We start from the raw sequence: 18,659 nt of genomic DNA, 5'->3' as shown, positions 1-18,659 counted from the left end.
TTATTAAATGCAGTTTTTCATCAGGCAGAAAAAAAAGTCATAATACTGCCAATTATTAAATGCAGTTTTTCTTCATTTTTTTGCTATTGGTCACAGCTCTAGCAGTACAAGATGGTAATGAAAAACCAAACAAAAAACAACAAAGCAGAAAAACAACAAACAACACACACACTACCATTACAGAAAGTTTATAGAAATTGTGGGTTATAAAATAAGACTCACTTTTGATAGGAGGTGTCCAATATTTCAGACCTTATGTCTAGTTTTTATAGACTCAGCTGTCATCTTTATCATTACACCTATACATATACATATGTACCAGTCTCTTTCTCTCTCTCTACACACACACACACACACAGAAGAGAGAGAGAGAGAGAGAGAGAGAGAGAGAGAGAGAGAGAGAGAATATAGATACAGACATGTTATATCTATAAATATTCTTGTACTTTTGCCTTCTGAATCACACATGGATCTGCACTGTGCCTGGGCAGCTTTGGAGGAAAAATATGTTTTTTTCTCTCTAAGTTTTGTTTGACAAATGTGTACGCTGAGCATGAAGAGGTTAAACAAAAACATATGAGCACAGTACCGCACTGCATTTCAAGATACATGATAACATAACCCCCACCCCCTCAATCCCCATGTGGTGAGCTCAAGTGGGTAGAGAGTGGAAGGTAGGTGAGGCACAGAAATGGGAAACTTTTGAAAAGATATTGATACTTCAAATCCCTACTCTCCTCACCTCCACAATCCAGTCATGTTGTTTCAGCAGACAGCACAGACCCAATACCAGTGCTGGACTATAGAGCCCATATCTTTCTGTCCAAAATACCACTCAAAATGAGCACAGCACATAGAAACCCAAACTGTGTACTGTCCACTACACAACAGTTTCGAACCATTTTGGAAGCTTTCTTTTAAATAAATCAAAACAACAACAACAAAGCAAACACACACAAGAAATCTACAGACAACAAGACAGACACACACACACACCCCACCCCCAACCCTAAACGTTCATGCTCTTGGTACAAAAATATCCAGAAAGGCTGCAGGGCAAAAAATATGCACAATATCCAAAAACAGCAAACAGTTGTTAAAAAAAAAAGGAAGACAGAAAAATGACTGAGATAACCAAAATGACAGAAATAAGAGGAGACATTAACTAAGTACAAACACTGGACTTCCCAAGAAGAGGGGATGGTACTGAATACTGCTAAAACCAGCCTCACCAACCCTCAGGGGAGGCAAGTCAGGGCAGGGCTGCTGAGTGCTCTCTTCCCGCAGTGATGAAAAACACAAAAAAGATTATTGCCCATAAAAAGGGTGTGCATGCACAGCAGATAACACTAATGAATAATTAAAAAGGGCATCCCATGATCTTTCTCTAAATGATGTCCAGTGCCACACATTAAATTTTGTACATGTTTGTCTGACAAAGCGAGGCAACAATAATCACAGTGGTGATCAAACACAAGTGACTGTGGCAACAGTCAACACTGATGGCAGACAGCACAAAGGATACAGTGAAGCAAAACTTTTCTTACAAGTGAACTGGATTGAAAAAATTCAAACACAATGCCAGCTCTCTTGTATGCACATTTCAAATTCAAGGCACAAGAATACTGGCATCTGTTAAACAAAATAAAACATAACGAAATAAAAAATGGACATGAAATAGAATCTGAGAATGAAAATCAATGCATATATTGTGGAATGCTGAGTGAATATTACATAAGAGGGATAATCAAATAATATATACATATATGTAGCATTCTCATTCTCATTGCTTATAGTCCAGCTGACCGCACATGACCATATCAGGACTGTCAAACCATACAAATGCTCACCCGCATCAATACAAAACTGTCACATTTACAAAAAAACACTGAGACAAACCCACAAAACACAGTTCATGACACAGTATCCCAACCATTTAGCTCCTTATGGCAAATAAGACTTGGCCATGCTGAGGACACCAGGCATTCCGCTTAATTTATCATCCCCAGATTACAAAAAATCGTTAAAAAAAAGGAAAAAAACAATACTTCAAAGGCAAACAAAAAATACATTAAAAAAAGGCCAAACAGGCAAATGACACTGCAGAATGGCCAGTTAGTGCCCATCCCAGTGTTTACATCTCACTACCTAATCACCAGAGCTAAACAGCACAGATAGTACATCATAGACTGTGGAAAAGAGAAAAAAAGTGTCAAGGCTTGCTTGAAAAAAGAAAGGAGAATGGACTGGGAAGGCAGAAAAAGGTGTGTGCACAGGACCATGCGTGTGTGTGTGCATGCGTGTGTGAAAATTCTCACGATTACAGAATGTAAAAAAGTATTATAGAAAAACAAAACAAACAAATATGGTTAATATGACTTGTTAGTAAGCAAAAAGGAATGTTTTCGGAAACAAATACTGTTAATATAACTTTTTAGGAAGCACAAAGAAACATGTTTTCACCAGGAAACATGCAAGCTCAAGGGGATAAAAGGATGTACAACAGAAAAAAAGAGATCAGGGCTATTTTCATTACTTGCGTGAATTAGAATGTACACAACATTGTATAGTCAGAAAAAAGTGGTCATCACTATGAACAAAGCATTGCTGTCTTGCCAAAAACTGAACCTTTTCACACAGCAATATTGATTATCAAGGTTGGTTCTCTTTTCTTCTTTGTCATCCACATCAATACATGTATCAATTTACAAAACATTTGAAAGCAGAATTTGTTGTCAAGGCACAAGCAGCAGTTTATTGCAAGTTTGCAACACTTGGGCAACAGGTATATAATGCATGTAGCTCAATATAAAACATCTCTTATAGATCCAAATGAAACTCTTCATTTCTGACAATGCGTCATTGCAACAGTGACTGACTGGGCAGACCCCTTGAAGCCTACGCTGTTGGCCACATCCTGCCATGCCTCGCCACTTCCTGATGACTTCACACATCAATACACACTTTCTCTGATGGAAATGTCAACAACAAAAAAATCAATATTCTCCCAAACTGCAAACTATATTTTATCAGCAAGTAACAAAAGAAAAGAATGAAATCAGGCACTCTTTTCAACTTCAGTTACATACTTCAAGAGGCTGATGTAAGTAAATAAAAACAAAAAACGTAATTTCATCACATTCAGTTTAAGGATACAAAACGTCCACATGAAAAACAATTGCAAACTTGTAATAAAAGAGCGCAGAGGAACACAGACAACACATTTTTTTTACAAAAACAATTTTTCATGAGACTGACTTATGAGATGACACTTATGACTTAATAACAGATGCTGCTGTTAATCATTTTTCATGTTTACACAAATTAATGCTGATAACACAGGCCATTGCACATTTACTGCATCACAAAGTGGAAGATTGCACGTTACCAGGTGAACAGTTTACCCAGTTTCAACTTCTTTTCTTTTTCTTCTGCTGTAAATCAGCATACAATACATTATACATCATGTCTGGATTTCCCAAATCAAATCACAGGCTCCGTGTGGTTTAAATGACAATCATTAAGTGCTGTAGCACTAAAAGTTATCACTCTCACATTGGAGTTATTGTGCTTTTTGTGCAGTTATTTTCTTTTGTAAACCATCTTATTTTTAACACTCTTTACTTTTAAACAAAATGGCAAGCATGACACAATTCAACAGCCTACAGGTATACATTTCACATTAAAACCACCTGTTTGTTGCCTTGGTTCAATTCAGTGAAGATGGAATGGTTACAGTGGAATTCATATTTGATACAAATATCAATAAACAAATGAAAATAAATATTTGCAAATCTAAATTCAAAACAAGAAAAAATAACAACACACAAACATCCCCCCCCCCCCCCCAAGAAAACAACAACAACAAACAAAAAACAAAAGAAAAACAACAACAACAACAACAACAACACACACACACCAAAATCAGATTCTGATAAATCAAGTCAGTAAATCTGTCAATTTACCCAAAACAAGCCAAACCACTCCATCTGTCATTTTATCCTAAAGCAACAAGTCATGTTACCACAAATCAACACATGCCATTTGCCCCAAACCAACACGTGTCACTTTACCCCAAACAGCCAAACCTGTACATCATTTTACCCAAAGCAACATGTCATTTTGCTGATGACCAACACATGTCATTTACCCCAAACCAACACATGTGTCGTTCTACCTAAACCACTCCAAACACAGACCCAGAGGGGAGCTCTTTGACAGTGTCTGTCCGACAGAGACAACAGGCAGGATGCTTTTCTGTACAAGTTACACAGAGCAGACACCATCTTTCCTGAGCTGTGCACACTGACAACACAGAGTGGACAGACTTCCTCTCTTCAAAGCAGGTTGGGGGAAGAGAGTCACTAACTCTCAGATCAATTATACAGACTCGGAACTCAAAACTGACTGGGGGAAAGAGTTATTGACTCTCAGATCAGTTATACAGACTCAAACACTGATGCTTTTTCCTTTTTCAGGAATGGAAACTATACAGAAAACCAATGTTGTGATTTTATTCATTTTGCTACATTTTTCAAACAAACCTATAAAGGGATTTTCCGTCTTTTACATATATCCTTTTTTTTTTTTTAATATTTTTTTTTATATGTCATGTGATATTCACAATAATTCAAGTTCACAAAATACTGTTTAAAAACAGAGATAATACTCCATAAGCTTCCTATTTTCAAAGCAAATAATTTAGCCAAATCCAATTGCCTTAACACACTGTGTCATATTTCTAGATATAAATAAACCATATTATATATATAATTGATACCAAATCATATAGCATTTCAACCCCACATAAAATGAACCTCAACATATCCCATCAGTCTTGCTGACAAGTGAACAGGTTTCGCTTTCACTGATTTTCACATCAACATTCTCAAGGCACATTCAGACAGTATAACATTCTTTGTGTAGAGTGGAACATACACATAAACAACATTGCGTAGAGAATAAAACAGACTGTTGACTTTGTTTGGAGTGTAACACAGAGTGTTGCAAGGACAGTCATGGACAGGAGTGTTGTCATGTTGGTGACTGATCTTTGGGGCCCATCAGTGTTAATACTGTTATGTTGATGTTGAGGGCCCCTCAGTGTTATGTTGATGTTGGTCACTTATCTTTGAGGGCCCCTCAGTGTTGTCATGTTGTTCACTGATCTTTGAGGGCTCCTCAGTGTTGTCATGTTGGTTACTGATCTTTGAGGGCCCCTCAGTGTTGTCATGTTGGTTACTGATCTTTGAGGGCCCCTCAGTGTTGTAATGCAGGTCACTGATCTTTGAGGGCCCCTTAGTGTTGTCATGTTGGTCACTGGTCTTTGAGGGCCCCTCAGCGTTATGTTGATGTTGAGGGCCCCTCAGTGTTATGCTGATGTTGGTCACTGATCTTTAAGGGCCATCTCCAGCCAGTCGTCATCCCCTTCAGAAGTGTCCTCGTCGTCCTTCCTCAGCAGCTTGATGTACTTGACGCGCTCCTTCTTGGGCAGGCAGCAGTGGACCAGGCAGTGCAGCAGGCACCAGGCTGCAGACAGCACGCTGGCGCCCCAGAACAGCACGGGGGCACTGTATGTGTGGTACACCACGCCCGACACGAAGGAGCCCAGGGAGAAGCCCAGGCCAAAGTACATGGACGACAGGATGGAACGAATGCTGCGGTCCATGGCAGAACCCATGTTGAACTCATCGTAGCTGAGCACAGCGTACCACAGAGCAGTGTGTGTGAAGGCGTTGGTCACCTCCATGGGCAGCACGGCCCAGGGCGTCCACAGGAAGCCATAGTACAAGACCCGCACAGCCAGCACTCCCAGGCACAGGGACACCGTGCCCCCGTGACCCAGCTTGCGCACCAGCTTGTTGCTCACCACCAGCATGGGGGTCTCAGCGAAGGCGGCAATGGACACGCATAGCCCCATGGTCACCTCCCCACTGCCCAGGTCCTGGAGGTGCCAAAACAGGAAGTTGTGGAATGAAGCATACACCGCACCCGCCACCAGCAGCGACACCGTGAACAGGAAGCCTCGGCTGTCGCAGCAGATGACGCGCAGCCCTTTAGCCACCTTGCTGCCGTACTTGTGCTTGAGGGGCGGGGGCATGGGGAAGTAGCAGGCCAGCAGCAGCGTCAGCACCATGAAGATGCCAAACACAAGCAGGTGCAGCAGGAAGTGGTGCAGGTTCAGCACCAAGCGGCAGGGCGTGTAGTCCACCAGGCATGTCACCACGATGGGCACCAGGGCAAAGGTCAGGGAGCCCCAGTAACGCTGCCGCCCGTACTTCTCCATGTCATCAATCCTCTCCAGGAAATCAAACCAAGCATCGTCAGCTATCTTCTCCACTGGGGAACTAAAAAACTCACCAAATATGACGATGAGCAGAACAATAAGAAACAGAAGGAGCTTGCTCTCTGCAAGGGTGGCAGTCAGTGCACTGAATCCGTCTTTCAAGTTGTTGAGAAAGGTAACGTTCAGGTTTCTGGCTACTCTGTTGGCTGAGCGTTTGGCAGGAATCCTGCTGTCTACTGATCCCTTTTCAATCTGATCCAGCACTTTCTCCATGCCTTCCTTTGTGATGTCAGGATCAACCTTTCTAGCCTGATTAAACAGGTCTTCAAGAGACAGCTGTCTACTCTCCACAAGTTCTTTGACGGACTGTCCAGTGTGTTGTTCTATCTCGCGCACTATCTTCACCAGGTCTGTCATTGCTGCAGATGGCTGTCTGTCTGTGGAGGAAGATTCAGTTGCAAGGGCATTGGTGGTGGTGGAGGGTGGGTGTGGCATAGTAATATTGGCACGGTGTGGAGAGGGAGAGGGAGATGGAGAGGGAGATGGAGGGACATGGAGAGTGGTGTCGCGCTGTGACCCTGGAGTCACAGCCTGTGTTACAGCCTGTGCTGCACTTGTCTGCCCCTGGCTGTGGGTAGGTTGGTGAGGGGAGGGAAGTGCATCACCACCATCAACAGAGGGCTGAGTAGTGGTGTGAGTGTGGGTGAGGTTGGAGGGTGGGAAGAGGGAGGTGTTGCCGTGGTGATGGTCCTGGAGGGTGGGAGAATGACAGAGGGGCAGAGCGGGGGCCACCTTGTAGTAGACAGCAGTGAAGGACAGGTACATGGTGGCCATCATGAGCAGAGAGAAGAGCAGCACCACGCGACGCTTGTTGTAGGTGACAGCACAGCGCGCCCACAGCGGGGCCCACACAAACCCTGTCAGGGTCTTGGCGGCCATGACGATGCCTGTCTGCATGGCATCCAGTCCCAGCAGGCGGAACAGGAGGGTGAGGAAGGGCAGGAGGGCGGCCTTGGCAGCAGAGAACACTATGTAGAAAGCATTGCAGGTGGTGGTGGCTCTCAGCAGGTTGACCGGTCGCTCCATGCTGAGGGATGGCTGTGTCGTCTGCTGTCTGTCCTCCCTACACAACGGCCCTTACGTTGCTGTGTGTCCCTACACAATGACCGTTACGATGCTGTGTATCCTCTCCCTACACAATGACCCTTACGATAATGTGTGTCTGCTGTGTGTCCTCTCTACACAATGACCCTTCCTATACTGTCTGTCTCATGTGTGTCCTCCCTACACAATGACCTTTTCTATGCTGTCTGTCTGCTGTGTATCCACCCTACACAATGACCATTACGTTGTTGTCTGTGTGCTTGAACAAGAGCTGCAGTGTCCTAAGAGCAGCGTATCCCCTGTACAGGACCTATCAGGTGTTGTGGCATGCTCTGTCACGTTCCTGGAACCAAACCACAACACATCCCTTGATGACACAACTCATCATTACTGTTTCTTCTTTCTGGCAAGATTTTACAATATACACAACAAACAGGTTATGTCACACAGGGTACCAAGCACTCTCTCTTTCTAACACACACACACAATCAACAGTCAAAAAGTGAAACCAACTATTTGCTGTCTTTTTATCAATGAAAAATAAAAAGCACAGAAATGATGAAAACTCAAAGAGAGTTTCCAAAATATTAACTTGAAGTTGAACCCCCCCTCCAACCCTCCCCCCACCCCCCCCAAAAAAAACAACCCTCAAAGAAACCAAAATAGTATATGTTCATATTTCTTTATAAACAGCACAGCACACAGAATGTGCAAACACATATCAAAATCGGTTCAAGACTGTCATACAGTTTCTGAACACTTGAACATAAAACTGAATAAACAGAAATTGCCTCACTGTACTTGACACAACCCCATCTCTCCATGATGCCTCAGGCACTGAATGTTAAAGGGCACATCTGAGCTTCACAAATGCTTGATTCTTCTGATTCAACACATCATGCAAAACACAACATGTGTGCAGTGTGTACCCTTAGATTAAAAATGATAAGTACTTCCACAAATTGCTAGCTGTATCTTTTATAAAACTTGTATTTTTTTGCATTCACTTAACATGTATACACCACTCTTTCACTGAACAGCTTGTGTATTCACAGAATACATCATTACATGTATGTATATCACTACAATTTAACTACAGCTTGTCCATTCAATAAAAATGCATAGCACTTATCTTTCAATGAAAGTTTTTGTATTCAGTTCAGTCGGTTTCTCAATGAGGTGCCACTGCTCTTTGACAAATCCATATTTGCCACACCACATCTGCTAAGCAGATGCCTGAACAGCAGTGTAATGCAAAGTGCTCAGTCAGGCCTTGAGGGGAAATAAAAAATGTTCTAAGTAAAATAAGATATATAAACAAATAAATGGAGATGTCATAAAATTAATGAATAAATAAATTTGGAATAATTAATAAGTATAAACAAAAGCAAATAAATAAAATAAAATAAATAAAGTGCAGAAAAAAAGAACACTGACAATAATAATAAAATAAATTAATAAACAAATAAGCAAATAAATGCAAATAAACACATAGACACGCACACACATACACAAACACACACAAAAACACACATGCACAACAGATATGCAATATGCAGTCTCACAGATATAAAAGCAAAAACAAAATTTGTCATGTACACATGCCCAACACTACACATAAAAGCACACAAGCCACCACACACACACACACACACACACATTCCCCATTTCCCACACACGCGTCACAGCTTCAACTTCCAATGTCAGATTGTGACTTCGGAGGCATCATTCTCTTCCCTAATTGTTTCTCTGTTTTGCTTTACAGTGAATCCCCAGCCGGACTGGTCTTTGGTGACTGAGCCATCTGTGTATATGATGATGTCCTCTTCTTTACTGTTTTCTTCTATGACTGAGTGGCCTCACTTACACGTCAGTTTTGCCCTCTAGCCATTCCTGCCAATGTCTTCTTTGGGTGGGTAAAATGATTGCGTTGGAAACGATGTTTGAAGTTTTCAGGGTTTTCCTGCCACTTAATTTGTTTCTTCAAGGTCTTGTACCTGGCATATAAGCTGGAATGTATCTTGTGTTTGTCCAACCCATGATCTTACATGTCCTTGACGGCTGACTTTTGGTTCCTTGACAGTGCATCATGCAGTGGGCTTTGAGGGTTTTCTAATGTTCTGAAGTAGGCCTTAACCTGTTCTAATTTGTTTCTGGCCTACACTGAAGGAAGCTAAAGCAGGTATCACATGGTCTTCGTTGGGATGTCTTTTGTTGTTCCAAGGATCAGACTCAAAGGTTCATTTTGAACTCTTTCAAACTTTAGGAGGCTGCTTTGAGACAGTGCTGACTGCCCTAGTCCATAGCCAATCACACTGAAAATGAGTAATTGATTTGGCTACTAGTATGAGGTGGCGTTGTGATTCCTTTGGCTGCCATTGCCTTTAAGACTGAAAGACCCTTTTTACATTCTGAAGTGTGTTTTCTGAAAGTCAGCATCCTGTCAAACTGTATTCTTAGGTAGCATAGTCTTGATCTGAATTCCATTAAGAGAAACAGCCAGTGGTGATTTGCTGGCAGTTTTGTTGCTGAGAGTGCACAGCAACATTTGCACTTTTGCTGGATTGGTGGGAAGACCCTGTGTCCTTGCAACATTGACTGATATTGTTCAGTTGTTTCTAGATGGTTTATTTCTTTCTTGAGCATTTTCAAAGTTTTCAAGACCAGACCATCATCTGCCAGAATAAGCACCCAAGCTACTCCAATGTTGTTTAAGTCTGCAAGGCCTTTCATGTAGACATTGTAGAGGACAGGTGGGATCCTTGTGGCAGTCCCATGGAAAGTTTAGAGGGTGCAGACATCCTATCTCCGAGACGTAGGATGACGGTTCTTTCCTGAAGCGCTGCTGCCATCCATCTTGTTCATGTCAAGCTTCCTCCATACTTTGGTAGCAGCTCCATGAGGTGCGCAGACTGGACTTTATTGTATGCACCTTGGAGGTCAATTTCTGCTGCTGTTTCTTCTTTTCTTTGAAATCCTTCATATACCTCCTATGTGAAATCAACTGCATTTTCCCCATTAACACTTAAATGTTCTGTACCCACCTTGATTTGGAGGGAGAATGTGCCTCTGTTCAAGATCCCTTGCAAGTTTCTGGCTATTAATGTATTATGAATTCCAAGAGCTTTCCAGCAATATTTTGCATAGTCAGAATCTGGTAACTGCTAGCCTGACAATCATCCTTCCCTGGTTTTGACACGGGTTTTAAGAAGCCATGTGTGCAGTCCTCCAGCACATGTCCATTGTGAAACACTGTTTTGATACGGATTGAAAAGTTCACTTCTGTCTTCTTCTGATTCTATAGCTCCTTGATATCTGAGTAGCAAACTTTGGGCCAAGCACAGTATCTCCCTTGCATTTTGCTATTGCTTCATTTTGATCATCTATTGTGATGTCATCATCAGTGCTAGTCTGTATAAGAATTTGGTTTAATCCTGAACATATATCTTATTTTCAAGGGTTTTTTTTTTGTTTTTGTTTTTTAATCACTCTGTTGTACGAATCTTTTAAAGCAGAGTGGATTATTTTTCTTCATTTGTCATCAACTTGGTTCCATCTGTATTTGACATAGCTGGGATTGTTGTTGTGCTTGTTTTCCCTTCCATGCGATGATATAATTGCAAGAACTGTGTCAATGTTGTGCCTAGCAGAGTGCCTTGCAAAACTGTTTCCACTTATCATATTTTGCTTCTGAGCTGACTTCAAATTGCTTTGTTTTTTCCTTCAGTTTTGTCTGTTGACTTTCTTTGTGAGGTGAAGGCTTTGTCCTTCATTGAAAGTTTGTGCCTTTACTGGACATGTTACCTGTTTACCATGTACAAACACATACACATCAACACACACACACACACACACACACAGACTATGTATCACCCCAGCACACACTGTGTGCTTGACAAGTAGCAATTATCAATTATGGAAACACCAGAATTCAATACACCCTTAGGGTTCACACATTGCCTATCAGCTGCAGTCATCAGTTCACTGTCTAGTCAACAATATCTCTCTCTCTCTCTCTCTATATATATATATATATATGTGTGTGTGTGCGTGCGTGCGTGTGTGTGTGTGTGTGTGTGTGTGTGTGTGTGTGTGTGTGTGTGTGTGTGTACTCCATATAATTCCAGCATGCCTGTACAAGTGTACAAGTGCACAGTACATGGAAGTGTGTGTGTGTGTGTGTGTGTGTGTGTGTGTGTGTGTGTGTGTGTGTGTGTATTTGGACTGAATCTAATGAACGGAATACAGACACAGACTGGAGGAAAGCGCCTAGTACGAAATAAAACATGCAACTGCATGTAACTCACACACACCAAGTAATGCAGGGAAAAGAGTAGAACCCCAGTGAAATCAATACCCCGCCTGCCTCCCTCTGGGGGCAGATGTTTGTCAATCGACAGATTTACCTGGAGGTGGGGTGGGGGTAGGGATGGGAGGCTGTCCACCCACAAAGACATACTCTCAGTCTCACTGCACCATCTTGCCCTCAGTCAATTAGAAACTTGGCACAAATGGTAAAATCAATCCTTCCCTCAATCCATTAGAATAGGCACAGCAGGTTCTAGTTCAAGGTCCACCCTAGATACTGCAGGATTCGGTCACAGGCCCTAGAAACAGAAGGTTTTAGCTAATGGCCACCCTAGATAACGCAGGGTTTTGTTACAGGTCCACCCTAGATACTGCAAGATTTAGTTTAGGTTCACTTTAGATACTGCAAGATTTAGTTAAGGTCCATCCCAGATACTGCTGGATTTAGTTAAGGTCCATCCTAGATACTGCAGGATTTAGTTAAGGTCCCATCCTAGATACTTCAGGATTTATTTACAGTTCTGAGTTCCACTCCAGATACTGCAGGTTTTAGTTACACATCCACCCTAGATACTGCAGGTTTTAGTTACAGGTGGGTAAACCAGGAGACACCAACAGGATGTAAAAGAAATAAAATGCAACTCGAAGGATCCTACACAAGTAAAACAACAGTGAAAATGAACCACAGATAATATAGACTGCTCTCATTCGCACTCCCACACAACACACATTCCCACATTGAACATGTATACAGCCTTTTTCCATCACTACAGCACACACATGCAGATGCATGCACACACACATGTGTACACACAGTTACACATGCACACACGCACCCACTAATGCACATATAGCAAACATGCACGCAGACACACACGCACACGCATATATTATAAACACATGCACGTACACTCACACACACACACATATGAACTCTCTCTCTTTCTCATGCACACACACACACACACACACACACAGTGTATGGACGTGGTCCTATAAAGATGAACTACACAGTACACATGGTTGACAACAGCTGTGACCAGTGTCAGCTGTTACAGACACAACTAACCACTTTCCTCAGGCAGGATGGTGGGCAGTGCACGTGGGAGGGAGGGGGAAGGTGCACCAGGTCAGTCCATTACATTGCCATCAATTTACACACACACACACAGCACTTTTTCACCCACTGAATAAGTTTAAAACCGTTTCACAAATTTTCTACAGGATATCTAAACTTACAATAATGAATGTAGAGGATCTGTGGAAGAATTGGTAAAGTGTTCGACTTCTGATTCAGTGGTCACGGTTCAATCCCCCATTTCACTTTCAGCCTGGTGTTGTGTCCTTTTACTCACAGTCATATTGTATAATTCACACACACACACACACACTTTTACTCATAGTCATTTTGTATAATTCACACACACACACACATTATATACAGAAAAGAAATTTCAACACACGAGAACTAAAACAGAGATGGAAACTTTCATCTGTTCTAGAAATCTGAAATGCTGGAAGTGACACAGTGCTGTGTGACACGGTGCTCTGTGACCATCCTGTTAGCCTGACACAGTGCAGAACAAAATGTTTACATGCAAGTTTTGTGACCATCCTGTAAGCTTGACACAGTGAAAAAAAAAAGTTGACAGATATGCTTTGTGACCACCCTATCTGCCTGACACAATGCAGAACAAGAAGTTGACACACAAGCTTTGTGACCATCCTGTTTGCCTGACAAAATGCAGAACAAAGGTGACACACAATATTTGTGAACACCCCATTTGCTGACAGCTCCGGTGGACTTGAGCTGTGGTTAACTTGATATTCTTCTTTTCCATTACAACTAATTTTCAAACAGTGTATAACTATATGCTCATGTGACTGCGAGCATACAACTTAGCGATATATTCTTTTTTCTTTTCTTTTGTTTGTATGTTACAAACCATGCATTTAGTGATTTACAGTATGCAGTACAACTACAAGTACTGAAGTAGTACAAAAAATCATTGTTGGAACCTGAGAGAGTAGATGAAAGGAGAAGATCAACAGAGAGAAGACAAATGAAGTTTTCCACAGAAATGCAGATAGTGAGATACAAGCATTCCTCTTTATTTTGTTATTTCAAATCAACTCCTCTGAAATTATGAAATTAATAAATACTATATGAGCATAAACATACACACACAAGATGCATAATCAAAAGGAAAGAAAAAAACAAAAAAAACAAAAACAAAAAAAACCCAACCACCAAAAGTTATATGTGAACATAGAAATATGCCTGGGCAAAACTGAATGCATAATGAACAGTGTTATTAAATTTCCTTTCACTGTCATGTTTGGTGAACTAAGTACCACTGATTTTATTTTCATAAATCATACCAACACTCTGCTATTTCCACACTAACTGAAGCCAGTGAAGGCAAAAAGAAAAAAAGAAAAAAAAAAGAAAAGAAGAAAAATGGTTGGTAACTATTGAGAAAAAGGAAGAGAGAATGCACCTGCATGCTCATGGCAAAGTATGTGTGCATGCATGTGTTGTGTGACTGAATACTACAGGTGGATATCTCAGCTGACTGGTGTATACAAAGGTGTACATATGATGATGATATATATCTATATCTATATACATACAAATATGCATATATTTGCACATGCATGAAACACACACACGCACGCAAACACACATAATATTAATATTTCACAGATGTATACACCACTTTACACAAAATGACATAAACTAAAGTTCTACCCACCCAGCCTTACTTTCCCACACATATGTGATGGTGACAGAACACACACACATACACATACAGTGATGTACACACCCCTTCCCCTCCACACACACACACACACACATGCACACAAGGTGATGTACACACACACACACACACACACACACATGCACACACACGTACACACGCACACACACACACACAAGCACACAAGTACACACACAGAGTAAGCCTGAGATGACAAACAAAATGATACAACTGTCCTTCAACAGGCCAACATGAACAAGCAACAGGTGTTTTAACAGGAGTGGGGTGGCAGAACTAGGGTGTGGGATGTGGGGGTAGGAGGGACCTTCTCTGTGGTGACTCATCAGTCCCGGTTACTCCGTTACACAGGACAGTGTGATGCCTGTCTGCCTGTCACCCTATATGCATCATCCACTTCAACTGTGCACAGTGTGCACACACAGCATTAGAGAGCACACACAGAGTTCAACTTTAAACAACTGCAGGATGATTTAAATATCAATAACTGACTCCCTGTCACCATGCGTGCATCAACTACTTCAACTGTACTTAATGTGCACACACTCTATGAGTGAGTGCACACAGTGTCTGCCTGTCACCATGTGTGCACCAACCACTTCAACAATACATAGTGTGCATACACTGCATAAGTGAGCACACACAGAGCTCAACATTGAACAAATGCAGGATAATTCATCTGAACTGTTTGCCTGTCACCATGTGTGCATCAACCATTTCAACTGTACTCAGTGTGAACACAGTCTGCTTTGGTGAGCACACTCTGTCTGCCTATCACCCTGTGTGCATCATCCACTTCAACTGTACACAGTGTGCACACACTGCATTAGTGAGCACGAACAGAGTTCAGCATTATACAACTGCAGGATGATTTTTTCAATTAACTGACTGCCTGTCACCATGTGTGCGCCAACTACTTCAACTGTACATAGTATGCACACACTCTATTAGTGAGCACACTCAGTGTCTGCCTGTCACCATGTGTGCATCAACTACTTCAACTGTACACAGTGACAGTGTGAACACAGTCTGCTTTAGTGAGCACACAGTGTCTGCATGCCACCTTGTCTGCATCAACCACTTCAACTGTCAATAGTGTGCACACACTGTATTAGTGAGAACACACAGTGTTCAGCATTTTTACATATATATATATATATCTGATAGTCAGTCGTGTCTGACTATGACCATCAGAACAACAGAGGAGGCAACTGCTGTTCCGACTATTTGGGCTAGAATTTGATTATAGTGGAGAGTGTCTTGCCCAGTTACATCCCCACTTTGGCCAAGAGGGTTTTAGGACAGTCAGCTATTGGCATGGTTCCCAAGGGCCAACTAGCCCCTAAGGCTGCATTACACAATACACACAGAAGGGAATGGGGGTAATAACTGATCTAGAAAATGTTTCTGATTCTATGATTGACATTGAATTCTCGCAGTTCTATGCCTTTATCAAGTTTTCTTGTTACATATATCATCATTAACTGATTAAATTAAGTGATGAGAAGCTTGAAAAACTATTTCACATATAACTGATTTTGAATTATTATTTATTCTTATTTTTCTTTCCCACTCTTCTAAGACTACCTCAATGATCACTCTGTATTAATTCAAATACAAAAGGCAAGAATCAAATGTAACATATCATATTACCCTCACATACATTGCATGGTGCATAGCCAAATCATGCACATACATAAGAAAAGTTTGTCTGCACACAAGCATGCATGTACGCACAATATAGTCAGTCTATCTGACCGTCAGTTTTGTCACTCTCACTCAAACTTAAGAAACCATTTTATTCCAACTGGATGCACCTGTTGGTCAAACAATCATCATGCTGCACTCTGTTCTGTCAGTTACGAAGATTAAGCAAACTTTGTTCAGGACTTCCTTTCCACTGCTGCTAACAAACTGGCTGTTTCTTTCATTCCATCCATATTACTTTCATTTGACTATTGTAACTATTTCCTAGACTGGTCTCCCTGATAATAAAATAAACAAACTTCAGCGCATTCAGAATCATGCAGCCTTACTCATGCTCCGAAAGCCCAGGCATGAGAGTGCTACACCACTGCTCAGAACACTGCACTGGTTTCCTGTGAAGGCTAGAATTCAATATAAAATTGCTTATCTTTGCATTCACTTGTTTAAATGTCTCTATCATAACAATATGCTTCCATGTCTTTCAGATCTTCTCCATCTTTACCTGTCTTGGACATTATGCTCTTTTGACTCTTCTCTGCCGACAGTTCCTTGGTTTTCCCTAGAGACCTTTTTCTGGGAATGTAATGGTGTTGAGGTGTTGTGTGTAGAGGGGGTGGACCGGGGTGGACCGGGGGGGGCATGTAATATTTAAAAAAAAAATTAAAGTGATTTGTGATACTGTTCATTGTTTGGGCATTGTGATCTATACACTAACACTATAGTCACAAAATCATTTTTTCTCTTTGCCTTTTCCTCTCCCTTTCTCATATCTGGTCAAGTGGAAATAACATCAAGGACATTTATCTTTTCTATCTGCATTTTCACCAGTTATCTTTATTTTCAGATCAACATGAGTTTCAGTTTCAGTAGCTCAAGGAGGCGTCACTGCGTTCGGACAAATCCATATACGCTACACCACATCTGCCAAGCAGATGCCTGACCAGCAGCGTAACCCAACGCGCTTGGTCAGGCCTTGAGAAAAAAAAAAGAAAAAAAAAGGTGAATAAATAATAGATACGCTTACATAAATAAATAAGTAAATAAATAAATAATAATTATGATATAAAAAAAAGGTAGTAGTAATGGTAATAATAATAAAATAATAATAATAAAAAATAAATAAATAAATAAGACAACAATGATGATAAATAAGCAAATAAATGTAAAACATGAAGACACACATTCACACATACACCCACACATGCATAACAGATATGCACCAAACATGCAGTTTCACAAGATCAACATGAAAGGCTTAAAAACTGTCAACAAATCAACTTCCCATGACTAACTGTATGTAGCATGCCAGTCCGTAGATATATGACTTTCAGCAGAAAACAAAAGTGAAGAAAAATGGTTGAAAAAAACAGGTAAATTTGTTTGATTTGTTTTGGACTGACCTCCAATTGATTTTGTAAGTTCAGTTCAGTTCCTGCAGTTACTCAAGGAGGTGTTACTACATTTAAAAAAAAAATCCATATCTATCTATCTATCTATCTATAAATATATATATATATATATATATATATATATATATATATATACGATACACATACATATCTGCTAAGCAGACACCTGACCAGCAGTGTACACCAACAAGCTTTAAATGGAAAGTTTCTTGGATGGTATTATATGATGAAATTTCACATTAAAAAAAACAAAAAAAACACCTAACCCGCTATAATTGGAAAGTTTCTTGGGTGGTATTGTGATGAAATTTTACATAAAAAAACAATCAAGAGATTTCACGCCCATACAACTGAGACGTATGGGATTTTAAAACCACATTTGAGGGGTAAAAAAGCATTATAAATTTATGGATCTGCTTGCTTGCTTGCTTGCGCGCGTGCGTGCGTGCGTACGTGCGTGTGTGTATGTGTTTGCCACAACTGACACAGTAACAGTAATCACCTACGTCTGATACAACTTCACCGTAGTTTTATGTACCGTTTATCCACTCATCCCACTTGCTTAACTGTTATGGCGCAAATGTTTCCAAGTTTACTTTCATCCATGCACAGACAGTGAGACACTGTCAAAGTGTCATACCCCACACGAGTACTGCTAGTGCTATTAAAGAGCTACGCCTAGAATGTCTGATATCAAAAAGTAAAGGACCACATCACTCTCCACTGACATGGTAGACATTTTCTGAGACAAGTCGCTGATACTGTAATAGCTTTATTTTGCTTAGTAGCCGCCGCCCGTTCCCGTTGTTCTGTTCCTGTTGTTTGTGTTACTGTTAGCAATGCCATTGGCACAGGAGAAACTGTGCCATATGCTGCTTCGATCTGGAATCATAATTAATTCAATTTTAAATTCCACTCTCCAAACAAAGTAAAATGCTGTACAACCCAGCTGCATACAATACAAACAGCTTACCGTGAACAACAGAAGTAAGTCTTTCAACCTGTTGCGCTTTCATCTTCTGTCGCCTGCACGCTGATGCCAGAAAGTGAAAGTACGACATCGTG

General features: G+C 41.0%; 1 protein-coding gene across 1 annotated transcript; it reads right to left on the bottom strand.

The window, feature by feature from the left end:
- Positions 1–3,899: 3,899 nt before the first annotated feature.
- Positions 3,900–18,634, bottom strand: LOC143292583 (major facilitator superfamily domain-containing protein 6-like protein B). Its single transcript, XM_076603017.1, has 2 exons — positions 18,568–18,634; positions 3,900–7,733 (listed from the first exon to the last, which is right to left on the bottom strand). The coding sequence occupies exon 2, from the start codon at positions 7,370–7,372 to the stop codon at positions 5,387–5,389; it is 1,986 nt and encodes a 661-aa protein (XP_076459132.1). The 5' UTR covers positions 7,373–7,733; positions 18,568–18,634; the 3' UTR covers positions 3,900–5,386.
- Between the last annotated feature and the right edge of the window lie 25 nt (positions 18,635–18,659).

Source organism: Babylonia areolata, chromosome 18, assembly GCF_041734735.1.
Source record: "Babylonia areolata isolate BAREFJ2019XMU chromosome 18, ASM4173473v1, whole genome shotgun sequence".
Classification (NCBI taxonomy): domain Eukaryota; kingdom Metazoa; phylum Mollusca; class Gastropoda; order Neogastropoda; family Buccinidae; genus Babylonia; species Babylonia areolata.
The sequence above is the reverse complement of the archived record's forward strand: the minus strand, read 5'-3'. Positions and strand labels throughout refer to the sequence as shown.

What these genes read in the sequence shown, in the direction of transcription:
- LOC143292583 (XM_076603017.1), bottom strand. Translation starts at nt 7,372, where the DNA reads ATGGAGCGACCGGTCAACCTGCTGAGAGCCACCACCACCTGCAATGCT.